Source organism: Schistocerca piceifrons, chromosome 1 (genome assembly GCF_021461385.2).
Source record: "Schistocerca piceifrons isolate TAMUIC-IGC-003096 chromosome 1, iqSchPice1.1, whole genome shotgun sequence".
Classification (NCBI taxonomy): Eukaryota; Metazoa; Arthropoda; class Insecta; order Orthoptera; family Acrididae; genus Schistocerca; species Schistocerca piceifrons.
The window spans coordinates 341,119,877-341,135,006 of record NC_060138.1 but is presented as its reverse complement, the minus strand read 5'-3'; the positions used below and the strand labels follow the sequence as shown (position 1 = coordinate 341,135,006).

The window sequence follows — 15,130 nt, the reverse complement described above, 5'->3', positions numbered from 1 at the left end:
GCTCTCCCTGAATCTCTGTACAATCTCCGGTTTAGTCAGTTTATCCAGGTCCCATCTCCTTAAATTCCCACCTTTTTGCAGTTTCTTCAGTTTTAATCTACAGGTCATAACCAATAGATTGTGGTCAGAGTCCACATCTGCCCCTGGAAATGTCTTACAATTTAAAACCTGGTTCCTAGATCTCTGTCTTACCATTATATAATCTATCTGATACCTTTTAGTATCTCCAGGGTTCTTCCATGTATACAACCTTCTTTCATGATTCTTAAACCAAGTGTTAGTTATGATTATGTTGTGCTCTGTGCAAAATTCTACCAGGCGGCTTCCTCTTTCATTTCTGTCCCCCAATCCATATTCACCTACTATGTTTCCTTCTCTCCCTTTTCCTACACTCGAATTCCAGTCACCCATGACTATTAAATTTTCGTCTCCCTTCACAATCTGAATAATTTCTTTTATTTCATCATACATTTCTTCAATTTCTTCGTCATCTGCAGAGCTAGTTGGCATATAAACTTGTACTACTGTAGTAGGTGTGGGCTTCGTATCTATCTTGGCCACAATAATGCGTTCACTATGCTGTTTGTAGTAGCTTACCCGCATTCCTATTTTCCTATTCATTATTAAACCTACTCCTGCATTACCCCTATTTGATTTTGTGTTTATAACCCTGTAGTCACCTGACCAGAAGTCTTGTTCCTCCTGCCACCGAACTTCACTAATTCCCACTATATCTAACTTCAACCTATCCATTTCCCTTTTTAAATTTTCTAACCTACCTGCCCGATTAAGGGATCTGACATTCCACGCTCCGATCCGTAGAACGCCAGTTTTCTTTCTCCTGATAACGACATCCTCTTGAGTAGTCCCCGCCCGGAGATCCGAATGGGGGACTATTTTACCTCCGGAATATTTTACCCAAGAGGATGCCATCATCATGTAATCATACAGTAAAGCTGCATGCCCTCGGGAAAAATTACGGCTGTAGTTTCCCCTTGCTTTCAGCCGTTCGCAGTACCAGCACAGCAAGGCCGTTTTGGTTATTGTTACAAGGCCAGATCAGTCAATCATCCAGACTGTTGCCCTTGCAACTACTGAAAAGGCTGCTGCCCCTCTTCAGGAACCACACGTTTGTCTGGCCTCTCAACAGATACCCCTCCGTTGTGGTTGCACCTACGGTACGGCTATCTGTATTGCTGAGGCACGCAAGCCTCTCCACCAACGGCAAGGTCCGTGGTTCATGGGGGGAAGCTGCTAAGCTTAGTGAGTGTTAACTATCTTAGATAAAGCTAGAATGTGAAAAGTAGACATTCATCAAAGGTCCCATTCAGGTTTCAGTGTCCTGTGCTTATACTGATATGCACCAAGCAAACTGATGATTGCATAATTTCTCCGTTATATCAACACTACCAAAACAATGAAAAACGCAATGCTAAATTTAGAACTGGTGGACATTAACTTCCTTTTGTGTCTCCCAACAGTGTTTGTGATGACAGTATATACTTGAAATTTAACAGCACTTCAAGGTAGGTTTATTTGCTTGACTTATAATGAAGTAATGGAAGAAAGTTGAATAGAGTAATGATTCACCAAACCTAATATAACATTCAATTGAGTGTGATTGGAGCCAGCAAATACCTGGTGAACAGTATTGTGGCTGTTGTGACATTTGGAGTAGTTGTATGGTGAAAATTTATCTTCGGCTTGGCCTTCTGGTTTTGTACAATGACAGAATAAACACAAATGTTTACAAAAACATTTTAGACAACAGGACACTTTGACAATGTCTTGGTATTTTACCTCATTATTAATAATTCCCCTGTATACCAGGACAAGTCTTCTTGTATACCAGATCAAACTCCTACTTGAACACAAACATACATCTAGGAAAGTGCTTGTTGCATGCACGATGTTGAACAAAAAAGCCTGACAGTCATTACTCACCATACTTCATGATAAATGGTGACAAGTAAGACTTCTGTATATGAAATTAAGCAATAACATTTTGAGGAGAAAAGTACCAACAGAAGCAGAGCTGTGAGGGTGGGTTGTGCCTGGGTAGCTCAATTAGTAGAGCATTTGCCCGTGAAAGGCAAAGATTCTATGTCCAAGTGCCAGTCTGACACACAGTTTTAATCTTCCATGAAGCCTTATATTCAATTTTTACTGTCTGTTAGTCCTATTAAGAGAGGACTTTTCAAAAATGAAATGTAGCATGAAGAATTTAGTTAGTATTAACCCACAGAAATGTGTTGCTACTATGCAGCACTAGAAGTGAGACAAAATTCTTTTTCTCTTTGAAATTTCTTAGATGCATAAATACAAAATCAGTTTAGTGTATTTTGATTAAATAATTTGTCAAAATCACATGGTGAAATACAAAGTGTCTAACATTTAAGTTTTTGCTCTTCCACATGTAACAAATGTATGTGCACTGCATGTTGAAACAGCTTGATATTAAAATAATAGAAATGGGAAAATGTCACTGTATTAATCTGACAACAATATGTTGGAACTGTAAATAATTTTTATGTCTATTTATCATTGTTTATTTTTTTTATTAAATCTGGAACTTTGTGTCAGATTCCAGTTCGGTCCCGTGGGTGGGCAGTTCGAACCAAGAAAATGGCTATATCGAGTGCTTCTACACTTGTTGGAAATTCATCTTTCTATACACAGAGTCCAGAAAAATTTCGCTTGCAAAAACCGCATAGCTCCCCAGGTGCATTTAGGATATCAGGTAATTGCATACAGCAGCAAAAATGTCTTGCAGATAGTGTATAAGCTAGGAACAGCTGTTCATCTCTCACTAACTATGTTCTTCTCACTTGTTTAAGTAAAGGCAAGACCATAATGTTTGTCAAATCTTTTGTACTAAGGATGTTGATTTTGAAATCTTTATTTGTTTATATTAGGACCAGCTGCACCAGAAGAAGGAATGGATGTCTCAGCAGCAATGCAGTGTGAAATCACACACCGGTCTGACCCTGAATGTTCCATTCGGCGTTTGCTCTTGATGTCATATTTTCCAAGTGGTTTTTGGTCCAGACTTATCACACGAATTTTAGCAGATGATGCTATTGTAGATATTGTCAGGTCATTTTTCATTATGCCAAAGGAGGTGAGTTAACATTCTAAGTTCCACTGGTTTCTACAGTGTGTATTGAACATTACTTTTGTCTTGATCAACTTGTACTTTCCAAAATCACACTGTCATTCTTATTAGGTTGTTCAAGATGCAAAGTTGGCTCATGTTCTTGATGTCAGAGCTGAATGGATTTTGTGGCAAACTGGAATGGAACTTCAGTACGCTGATACAGTCCTGTTTCGAATGAAGGAAGTTCTCCCTTCAATGAGAAACTCTCCAATAGACTACAGGCAACTGAGGTACAGCTTTTCTTCAGACATGAGGAAATCATAGTGTTCTTGAACAGATCTTTTATGCATGTTTCTATGGTTTGTTACCATGTCTGAAATGAAAACTTTGCAAAGATTTTGTAATAATTTTTTCATTGCAGCCTGTTCATTTTTCTTCTTTCTTTATGCTTTTTGTTTCTGTTGTGTAATGAAAACTACTTTATGTGGGTAATCTGGGGCAAGAGTAAATTACGAAAAATGCCTATTGTATACAATAAAATCAGTTTCTGTGTGCAAGCAAACCAAAACATAATATGTGAAAAAAGCATTTTTATAGCCATCAGCAGGACACATTCAGCTTCATTCTTTTCTGGTTTCAGTTTTTACAACCATCATCACAGGAAGGAAAGCAGTACATCAGAAGGATCAAAACTGCCTTCTATTCATACAAGACTCATTAGCAAACCAAATACAACAGTACCTCAAAATGGTATTAAAATACACACAATTTAACTATATAATGTAATTGAATATAATAGAGGGAAACATTCCATGTGGGAAAAATATATCTAAAAAAAAGATGATGTGACTTACCAAACGAAAGCACTGGCAGGTTGATAGACACACAAACAAACACAAACATACACACAAAGTTCAAGCTTTCGCAAGCAACGGTTGCTTCATCAGGAAAGAGGGAAGGAGAGGGAAAGATGAAAGGATGTGGGTTTTAAGGGAGAGGGTAAGGAGTCATTCCAATCCTGGGAGCGGAAAGACTTACCTTAGGGGGGAAAAAAGGACAGGTATACACTCGCGCGCGCACACACACACACACACACACACACACACACACACACACACACACACACACACATATATCCATCCGCATATACACAGACACAAGCTTGTTTGTCTCTTTGGTCTCAGCATTTCTTCACAGTAACTACTAATTTCTTCACTTCCTTTTAGTTTTCTACATCTGTCATTTCCTTACGTGTCCATTTTTCGTTGTCCCACTCCCACCTCTGTTATGTACAATGCACATAGCTTTTGACTCTTATTAACTAGTATATGACGTTTTAGCAGCCATCTCTGTCTTGCATATTACTCTATCTTCCACCTTTAAGCTCACAGGTTGTCAAATATCTTCGAGTGCAGTCCCCAACAATCAGTCTTCCTTCTCATCCTGTCTGATAAGTCTCCCCTGACCTGAGGTTCTGGGTGACTTTTCTGAAATTTGCTTCTTTTCCTAGACCTCTCCAGTCCTTTTCCTTGACCCCTCTTCCTTCCCCTTCAACCTTTCTCCCTGAAAAAGGAGCCACTGGCTCCAAAAACTTGCCTTATTATAACCTTCTTTCTTGTGTGTGTTTTGTCACCATTTAGTGTGTAGATTTTTTATCTATCCGATTGCATTATGCTAGCAAAAATTGATTGTTTTCATAGTTACATAATTTAACTAGTGTCATAAATCACATAGACAGTTTGCGTAAGAAACTACTAACCGTTGTTTGGAGTAGCACAAATTTTTTATCTATCTGATGTACTACTTTTCTTCCAGTGATGATGGTTTGATGGTTGTGAAAACCAAAGCTGGTTAAGAATGAACTTGAATGTATATGACTGATGACTACAAAAATTGTTTTCTTCAAATATTTAACAGCTATTGCAAGTTACTTATACAGTGAAACAAAGCATAATTTTTGGAAATTGGTGGATGGGTGTCTTACCATCTGTTCTCCATAACATAATAAATAATGCATCACAGTATCTGTGAGATAATGGACATGTTGATTCATAAGAAATTTTGTAATCACCTGTGCATTAACTTGGCTGGAAGTGACTGATAATAAGCTGCGTCTAGTAAAGCCCACTACATGGCCATGGTGCACCTCCTTCCAGCCATGCAGACAGGATGAAGTTCTCCTTACTCGTCTTTGCATAGACCACAGTTCTCACAGTTGTTAACACTCCAGTTCCGTCATAGGTGTATTCATTGTGAATTAAAAATAACTTTTTCACCATCTGTTGGTCCTGTTAAGAGAGGTATTTCAATAACAATGAAACATATCCTTGAGGAACATAGAAAAGTAAGACTTGTGTAATTCAGAAAGAAAGTGGTACATGTTTTCTTCCCTCTGAATTAAGCATGTGAAGCTTGTAATAGGGATTGTAATACCATTAATCTAATGTTGTGTTGTACCAAATGAGGTGTCACAGTGCTGATGTAGTTGGTCTTGCATTTGGGATTAGTGAGGGTAAAATCCCCATGTTTTTCATAGTTCTCCCAAATAAGTTATGGTGTACATAGGATGGGTCTGTAGAAAAGTAAGTGGATGCATTTCTTTCTTTAGATTTTGCTGTTTTCTGTTCCTCCTCCTGTACTGCAACAGCGACCTGTCAGTTAACAACCTACAGTGTGGAGGTTAGAGGAGTGGACTGCAAAGAGAGGTTTTCAGTTTTTGCATATAAGTGTGTGTTTGTGTGTGTGTGTGTGTGTTCATTTTAAATGTTCGCATCATATTTTTAATTTACCTGACTTGCATACGAGGGATATCATTCTACCTTTTAAAGACTCAGTGAGGTCTCTTGAGTCCAGATTGTAATGGTTACCATACTTGAGAGACTTAAAAGCCAGGACTCAGAAGGCACTGTATATCTTAAAGTGCCTTAGCCACAGGTCTTGAGTAGCAGACAGGACACATCTGCTCCAGTTTTATAGGGCTTTCTTGCAGCTAGACTGTGGGAGCACAGTGTACGGTTCAGCGAGGCTTTCCTAACTGAAGATTATTGATGCTACCCACCATGGCTGGCCAGGGGTGCATAGAGGACAAGGCCCATACCCAGTCTCTATGCTGAGGTTGGGGAACTCCCACTCACCGTCCAGCAGCAGCTTCTCAAAGTGCGTCAGGCATTTAAGTTTATCACAGCTCCAACTTCACCTGCATACCATACTGTTGCTCATCCACCTCTGGAATGCCTTTTCTGCGATTGTCCAATGCAACGAGGTCGTTTGGTATCAGTGTGCAGCATGTGCTGGAGTCACTTGGCACGGAGCACATACAACCCCAAATCCAGGGTTTTAACTGCCTGCCACCATGATTACTGCAGAAGCCCAGAATAATTTTAGATTTAGTACAATACAAGAGAGATTGCACTCCTGGATATGTTTTTAATTCATTATTTAATGATTTTTTAACTGAGCACCACAACTCTAAAACTGTCTTTACAGATGGGTTGAAATGGGAGGACTCTGTTGGTTACTCTGTTGTTTTCCCTGATCATGTCCTCAAAGCCTGATTGCCTCTAGACTTTACTGTCTTAAAGGCAGTTCTTGCAGGCACTGAAGCAAATGAGGCATGCTTTGTTAAATTTTTGTCTCTTCCAATTCTTTGAGTGCTGTTCACTCTCTACAATGCTTGTACTCTGCAAATAAAGTAGTCCATAATATTCAGGATGCCCTCCTTCAACTACATCGAGTGGGAAGGAGCTGTCTTTCTCCTGGGGAGCAAAAGGAGGCATGTAGCAATCATCAGTTATGTCAGTGTGTTATCCTCTGCATCCTACTACCTCGCTGTTGAGATACACAGTTATGCGTCGATGGGAAGATGAGTGGCTGGAAGTGACTGATAATAAGCTGCGTCTAGTAAAGCCCACTACATGGCCATGGCGCACCTCCTTCCAGCCGTGCAGACAGGATGAAGTTCTCCTTACTCGTCTTTGCATAGGCCACAGTTCTCTAACTCGTGGATTCTTTCTCTGGCGAGAGTACCCTCCATTGTGTGGTGCTTGCGACATACAGATCACTGTACATCACATTTTACTAGACCAAGTGCCAGTGGCAGATTTGCTGGCAGATCTACCCTCTATTTTAAGTGAGAACGAAACAAATGTGGTTTGAGTTTTAAGGTTTTGTAATATGTCTAACTTGTTTCCTTAGATTTTAGGGAAAGGTTCTTAATGTATTAAGAGGGTGACTGGCTCCCCATGTCATTTGTAAGTGGTCAGCCAGTCACATTTCCCTGTGCCTTTCTTTTGGCTCTTCTGTGGTTTTACTTCTGTTTTAATCCCTTGTATAGCAGCTTTCACCCTCCTCCATTGTATTAAGGCCTGTAAGATAGAGTGATTGTGTGGGTTAATGCAAGTGAGGTGGGAATGAGTGCATAAGTTATTTTATAGGTTTGCTCCTCACTGTCATTTTATCCATCTTTTTTCCTTTTAATATGGACAAGGGCACTGATAGCCTTGTCACTGAGCACCTATAAGCTCCAAACGTGTTGCTTCCTTCATTTTATGGAAGATGATACAGGTGTGAAGTGCAACAGCACCACTAGTAGTGAGGAGGCAGACATTTGAGACAGTTTATTTAATATCGGAAACTGTAGAAAAAAAGGAAACTTCGTTATGTTTTCTTTCAAGCCAGAAAGGTTACTTATTTTCATGTTTTAGAAGGCTGCCAATACTGTGTTGGCACATGACCTTACAAGTTTTATTTGATGGGATTTTATCAGTTTATATTTGTTGTTGCTTTGCTAAGAAATTTGTCTTTTTTGTCATTGTGTAGTAAAAAACACATATTTTCTATAGTCTGATGTGAAATCAAAACTAGCAGAATTATACATCCACAGGATGAGAGAAAACTATCATTTATGCATTGGTAAAGAAAATATTTTGTAGTAATTTTCCGATGTGTTTTTCTTAACTTTGTTCGAAAACATATTTCCATTCAGTTCCCATTAACAACTGGACAAGGAGGTGTCTGTACACAAGAGCTCATCAGAACTTTCTGTTCTGCACTTCTAACTTATTTTGGAAATAGTATTTTGCTACAAAGGTGACCTTGTGTAGTCAGTAATTAAAATTTCTCAGTGAGATGGCACACTGGTTAAGACACTGGATTCATATTTGGGAGTATGGCTGTTCAGAACTCTGTCCAGCCATCCAGATTTTGATTTTCTTTGTTTCCCTCATCAAATGCTGTGGTGGTTCATTTCAATAAGACATTATCCATTTCTTACCCATTGTTTACCAATCCAAGTGTGTGATGTGTTCCCTCTCTAACAACCATGTGATTGGTGGGAAGTTAAGTCATAACCTTTTTCCTTCTCCCAAAGAATGAACATTGTCAAAATTGGTACAAAATGTAATAGTTTTCACTCTTCTGGCATTATATTTTGAGGCTGGATGCAAAGTATCAATCAGCTAGATCTTGTAAATTAAACCGATAACATTAGAAGAATTATTCTCATGATATTCTGTGCTCTGTGATATGAACATTTGTGAAAGAGAGAAATGTTTTATAACATATGCCTACATTACCTCTTGCTGCTAAACATAAGCCTGTTGCACTGATAATTTCTCATTGCAAGAGACATTATCAAGCAGTAAATAAAATAAATACATTTTAAATATTTTTTAATTTTTCTTCTTTGTAGATTGTTTAATCAGTCTGCCGTATTTGATTTTTGCTAACATTGGTATCCTCTAGATGCCATGTTTATATCACACACACAGCTCAGATCAAATTTAAAACTGTTGCACTTTTTTAACAGTGTTCATATTTACTAAGAATTGTTCAGTAGTCACAAGTATATTTTACATTACTTTTTAATTTTTTTTCTTTTCTCTGTAGGTTTCGTCTGAAACAGGAGGAAGCTTGGACTGATGTTGATCTGATAAATTCTTCTATACTTGAAATATATTTTCCTGTAGATACAATTGTTATAAAGAGACCTATCACAGATGAATATGCTGAAGGAGAACCTATAGGTTATCAGGCAATTGTTCTGGACCCTAGTCCAGAATGCACTGCAAAACTCCTAGCATTAGCTGTGGATCATATTGATATCTTACTAGAGGACTGGTACCCTACTCTCGGTAATACTCTAATGTCTGATTCCATCAGATATCTCTTTGTGTTATCATTATCATTGGTGAATAGCACAGTTATCATTTGTAGCTAATAATAATTATGTTACTTGTCATGAATGACAGGAACCAGGTTTGTGCACACCTCAGAAGGAAAATTCCTGGTTACAAGACTAGTACCTTGTCCGAGGTGTCTCGCATCTTTGGGAGACATGGATCCTATGCAGCGTATGGAGAGCTGGCACAGTCATGATCCTAATAACTTAGGAGTAGGTCCAAGAAGCTTGGCAGAGGTAAAAATAAATTATACTGATCATTTTGGACATAGAGAAAGAATTTCACTGTATTCTAGTTGTGTATTGCAATAAAATGTAACATAGCTATATCATTGGTAATTGTTGTGTAACAAAGAGAAATGTTAAACTGGGTACATATTTTTGGAGGTACTCATTACTGTATAAATTATAATGTCCAATATAGCAGGTACATCCTTGGTGTTTCATGAATGATTCAAAATATTGGAACAAGATGTTTTGCAAGTAAAAGTACAATAAGGGATAAGTTTTTTACTGTATTGTGAAAATTCTTCAATTTTTATCAACTGACATAGGAAAACTACTTTGACATGATGAAGTTGCCAAAGTTTGTGATTAAAAAGAAAAAACAGGATGACAAATGTGCTAAATGTTTACACTGAGAATATTATCGATGGTTTCACCTCCATTCCCACTTAAACATTACACTATATGTAACCAATTAACTGTGATAACTATTGAGTCTTGTGATTTCAAACTAAATACAAAATCTTCAGGAATTTTGAAGAGCCAGAAGAATTGGAATGACAGTTTGTAATAGATAGTACGTCTCCTTTAGAAATCATGATCAGAGAGAATTTGCAATATGTGGAACCAAAGGGACCCAAGTGTAACAAAGGTGACTGTAGGCAAAATTAGAAGCTAAAGAAAATGTTCTTAGATTGAATTTTCTCATGTTGAGAAATCAGAAGGGAGTGATCTGTTTTATGTGCTAAAAAGTTTCTAAAGCCAAGATCACATAAATACTCTGGAAAACTACTGCAGATACAAATCTGGGACATGTTTTATTAGATTCACCAGATCAATAACAACAAAATAAATGGAAATCATGCTTTACTTTAACCTCATACAGTTTCGTGATGGCTTCGTATTAGCGAAGTTGCTAAATTTCAGGCAAAATCTTTTATTAACTGTAACTTCATAACTAAACATTTGCGGACCTATGTTTAATGAACTTTTTCCTTTAGTTTTACCTGTAGAATAACATATTAAAATATTTGCATATCTTTGTGAATCACTCTGTATAAAGGTTTGTCGTAAATAATGGAAAATCCAGGAAGGAATGTAACAATATTATGAAAAGGATAATTGCTACTTACCATATAGCAGAGATACTGAGTCACAGATAGACACAACAAAAAGGCTGTCGGAAAGTTAGCTTTCGACCAACAAGGTCTTCATTGAAAATACAACATACACACACATACTCATGCAAATGCAACTTACACACACATGATCACAGTCTGTGGCAGCTGAAGATAGACTGCAAGCAGCAGCGCATAATTGGGAGAGGCAACTGGGTGATGGGGCTAAGGAGGAGACTAGGGCGGGGAGGGAGAAAGATGGCAGAGTAGGGGTAGGGGTAGGGGACAGTTAAGTATTGTTCGTGGGAGCATGCAAGTATGAGGGGGGGAGAGGGTAGAGCAGCTAGGTACAATTGGGAGTTTAGGTGGAGAGTCTGGGGGAGGGGGGCAATAGAAAAGGAGAGAAACAAAAGAGACTGTGGGTGAGTTGGTAGAATAGAGGGCTGTGTAGTGCTGGAATGGCTACAGGAAAAGGGCGAAATGGGTAAGGACAATAACTAAAGAAGGTTGAGGTCTTGAGGTCAGGAGAGTTACGAAAAAGTAGGATATATTGCAGGGAGAGTTCCCACCTGTGCAACTCAGAAAAGCTAGTGTTGGTGGGAAGAATCAAGGTGGTACAGACTGTGATGCAGTCATTCAAATGAAGAACGTTGTGTTGGGTGGTGGGCTCAGCGATTGGTGGTCCAGCTGTTTCTTGCCCACAGTTTGTCGGTGGCTATTTATGTGGACACCTCTTTGGTTGTCATTCCCTTGAACAAAGCAGCAGAGTGGTAGCAGCTTACCTTATAGATCACTTGAGTGGTTTCACAGGCAGCCAAGCCTTTGATGAGATAGGTCATGTTTGTGATCAGACTGGAGTAGGTGGTGATGAGAGGTGTTGCATCTAGGTCTATTATAGGGTTATGAGCCACATGAGGCACGGGGCTGGGAGCAGGTAGGGATGGCCAAGAATATTGTACAAGTTCAGTTGGCAGTGTACCACTGTGGGAGGGGTGGGAAGGGTAGTGGGTAGTACATTTCTCATTTCAGGGCATGACAAGAGGTAGTCGAAACCCTGGTGGAAAATGTAGTTTAGTTGCTCCAGTCCTGGATGGTACTGACCCATGAGGAGAATGTGCTACATTTTATATGTATGACAGCTCGGCATGAGGTCCAATTCAAAATGAACACATTTTATAACAAAAATTTTTGAAGACCTGAAGATGGCAGCATAGTCCGTTGGCACTGGTTGTTCGTAAATGAAGAAATATTTTGCAATCATGTTCCTAAGTTGCAGAGGTTGGAAAGATGAGAAAAAAGCAATAAAGAAAGAGGGAAGAAACAGTAGAAGGAAATGCATGAAGAAGTGAAAAGCCACTGGTATGAATGAAACCAAGCAAAGCACAATATTTTATTCATAATGGATTTAGCAGTGACAATTAACATTTGTTTATTGTGTGTGGCACCCTTACTACAGTGTCTCCTTTTTTCTAGTGGGTATGGAAATCATGTACATTAAGTCAAATTTAAAAAAAAAAGTAATATTAAAATAATAGTGATAAACAGTAATTGTTGCTTATTATAATGATAATGTGAAGTACAGATACATGAAGAGAATTCTATATTGATTTTGATTTGTTGAAAAGGCACTCCATCAGGCTGAGAGGGATCGCCAATATGGACCACAAGTACGGAAGTCACAAGAAAGTTACACGTCAGATGTTGATAGTGGTGTTGGTCCTGATAGCACTGGCTCCAGGTATAACTTCTGATGTTACTTCAGTGATCCTGTGAGGAAGTTTTAATTATATTCTCTTTCCTTTTAACGCAGCTGATAAAATATACACTGATCAGCCAGAACATGATGACCAACTACCTGATAGCCAGTATGTCCAACTTTGGCACAAATAACAGCAGTGACGCATCGTGGCATGGAAGCAGTGAGGTCATGGTAGGTTGCTGGAGGAAGCTGGTACCACATTTTCACACGCAAGTTACCTAATTCATGTAAATTCTATATGGGGTGGGGGGGGGGGGGGGGGGAGATGACGAGCTCTGACACCACGTTCAGTCATATCCCAGGTGTATTCGATCAGTTTCAGTTGGGGGGCCAGCACATCAATTAGAACTCGCCCCTGTGTTTCTGTAAACATTCCATCACATTCCTGGCCTTATGACGTGACACACTATCCTGCTGAAAAATGCTACGGCTGTCAGGAAACATGATTGTCATGAAGGGGTGTACGAGGTCTGCAACAAGTGTACAATATTCCTTGACTGTCACATTGTCTTGCATGAGCCACACTGGACCCATGGACGCCCATGTGAATGTTTTCCAGAGCATAATGGAGATCCCCCCCCACCACCTTGTCTCCATCTTACAGTACAGATATTGAGAAAAAAGCTACGCTCCTGGAAGACGACGGATTCATGCCCTCCCATCAGCGTGATGATGAAGGTATCGGGATGCATCAGATCATGCAACGCACTGCCTCTGTGTCAATGTCCACTGCCAATGGTCACATGCCCATTCCAGTTGTACTTGCCGATGTCATGTGGTGTTAACATTGGCATGTGCACAGGAGGCTGTAGAGGTGCATCGTTAGGAGTGTTCAGTGCACTGTGTGTTCAGAAACACTTGTATTCTGCCCATCACTAAAGTCTGATGTTAGTTCTGCCACAGTTTGCTGCCTGTCCTATTTTACCAGTCTGCCCAGCCTATGAGACCTTTTATCTGTAATGAGGTGTGGCCATCCATTCCCATGACATCTGGACATCGTTTCACCTCGGTTTCACCATGTGTTGAAGACACTCACCACAGCATTCCTCGAACACCAAAGAAGCTGTGCAGTTTCCAAAATGCTCGTGCTGAGCCTCTGGCCAGTCACAATCTGTTCTCGATCCGACTCAAATAGATCACAAGCCTTCCCTATTCTACACACAGACAGTGTGCTCAATGGTACTACATGCACCATGTGTGTGTGTCTAACTAGCAGTCATTCCTTGCCAGGTGACCTTGCTAATGCCTGTACAGGTTTATATTGATAGTGGGTCAGTGATCATAATTTTCTGGCTGATCAGTGTAAATACTGTTCTTTGAGCAGATTCATAGCTTAAAATAACAATGTGTAGAATAAGTCTTACTTGGTTATACATAAAGCCTATTTTACATGATGACATTGGATTGCACCACTCGTTATGTGGAATGAGTTGCATGCAGATGAGTTCATATTTGACTGCAGACATGGCGAAACCAGTATACACTTCAGTTTTGTCATTTTGTAGGTTCATTAATCGTGTCTGAAATGAAAGTTTTGGCAGCTGCACGTCGCATGAGTTGTGATGGAGTTAAAACTTGTTGCATGGGATCGCTGCATAAGAAAAAAATAAGAAACGTGTTTCGATTCGTGACTGAATGAAGAAAAGATGTAAGCTCTGAAATAATTTGTAATGCAAGATCCAAGAAGTTCTTTTAATTACCTTAGAATGTCACCAGAACTGTTCAAGTTTCTTCTAAATAGAGTTCATTATGTGATAAGAAATAAAGGTACTGTAATGCATGAAGCACTGCCGCCAGAACTGAAATGACATATCACATGTCAGGTGTTACAATCGAGAACACTTGGCGTGCCATATGATGCGGTTTAAGTTGGTGACGACACTTTTTCATTAACACCAATAATTATTTACATTAACAGTAATAATTATTAACATTAACAGCAGTACTCTCTTGAAATCTGTACAGTGGCAATATTTCAAAATTCAAACATATGTGAATGGAGAGCATTGCTGTGACCTTTCAAATAGATGAATATTGAATAAAGAATGCAGCTTCTTGATTTGTGTAGCCTTGCCTCCTATCAGCAATATTCCTTAAAAAGTTAAAAAAAATTGTCAAACTATCTGTGTTCTGATCAGACATGATGCTCTCAGGAGCAGCAATATATTGCTTATTTTTGTAATCGACATCACTGAAATCTCACAAACACCTATGCAAAGCATAGATATCCAAAAAGCGAGCATTATACTCCATTCCTCATTCGATATTTAAGTTTGTCTACACTCTACGTACACATATAACCTCAAAACTCATGCAACTAGTGTTGCCAAAGTTGGAACACGCCAAATGTGTTTAGTTTCACCGATGAGTTGCGCAAACGTGCATCGCGCATGTGCAGTGGCCAGTGGTGCAGTTGCCTGCAACCTAGTGTCGTGTAAATGAGGCTTAAGGGTAAGTTGTAAGTAGAGGCTTATTACTTGTAATAATATCTGGAGCAATTAAAAAAGCTTGATAACTGACATGTTGGAGTGATGGAAACTAATGTTGGAAGACAATTTCCAGTATACTAATGCTGCCACGTCGTTTAGATCACCTGTCTTTTATATCACTTTTTATTTGCAATTCTGATGGCACCTGAGGGAAAAGGGGTGAGTGAACGTGATCTCTCGCTTGGAGGGCAGGGGCAGATTTGTAATTAACTTCTGGGAGAATTTGTGGCTGATGTTTGTGGTGAACCAAAAAGGGAGTCATTA

The 15,130-nt window shown here is 39.2% G+C and overlaps 1 protein-coding gene across 1 annotated transcript in view; it reads left to right on the top strand.

Moving 5' to 3' along the window:
- Positions 1-15,130, top strand: part of LOC124720213 (leucine-rich repeat serine/threonine-protein kinase 1) — a 150,417-nt gene that overhangs the window by 79,138 nt on the left and 56,149 nt on the right. The window contains exons 26-31 of the mRNA XM_047245563.1: positions 2,584-2,740; positions 2,916-3,121; positions 3,227-3,387; positions 8,984-9,228; positions 9,346-9,512; positions 12,244-12,356. Of these exons, the coding sequence (XP_047101519.1) occupies positions 2,584-2,740; positions 2,916-3,121; positions 3,227-3,387; positions 8,984-9,228; positions 9,346-9,512; positions 12,244-12,356 (1,049 nt within the window). The remainder of the gene's footprint in view (positions 1-2,583; positions 2,741-2,915; positions 3,122-3,226; positions 3,388-8,983; positions 9,229-9,345; positions 9,513-12,243; positions 12,357-15,130) is intronic.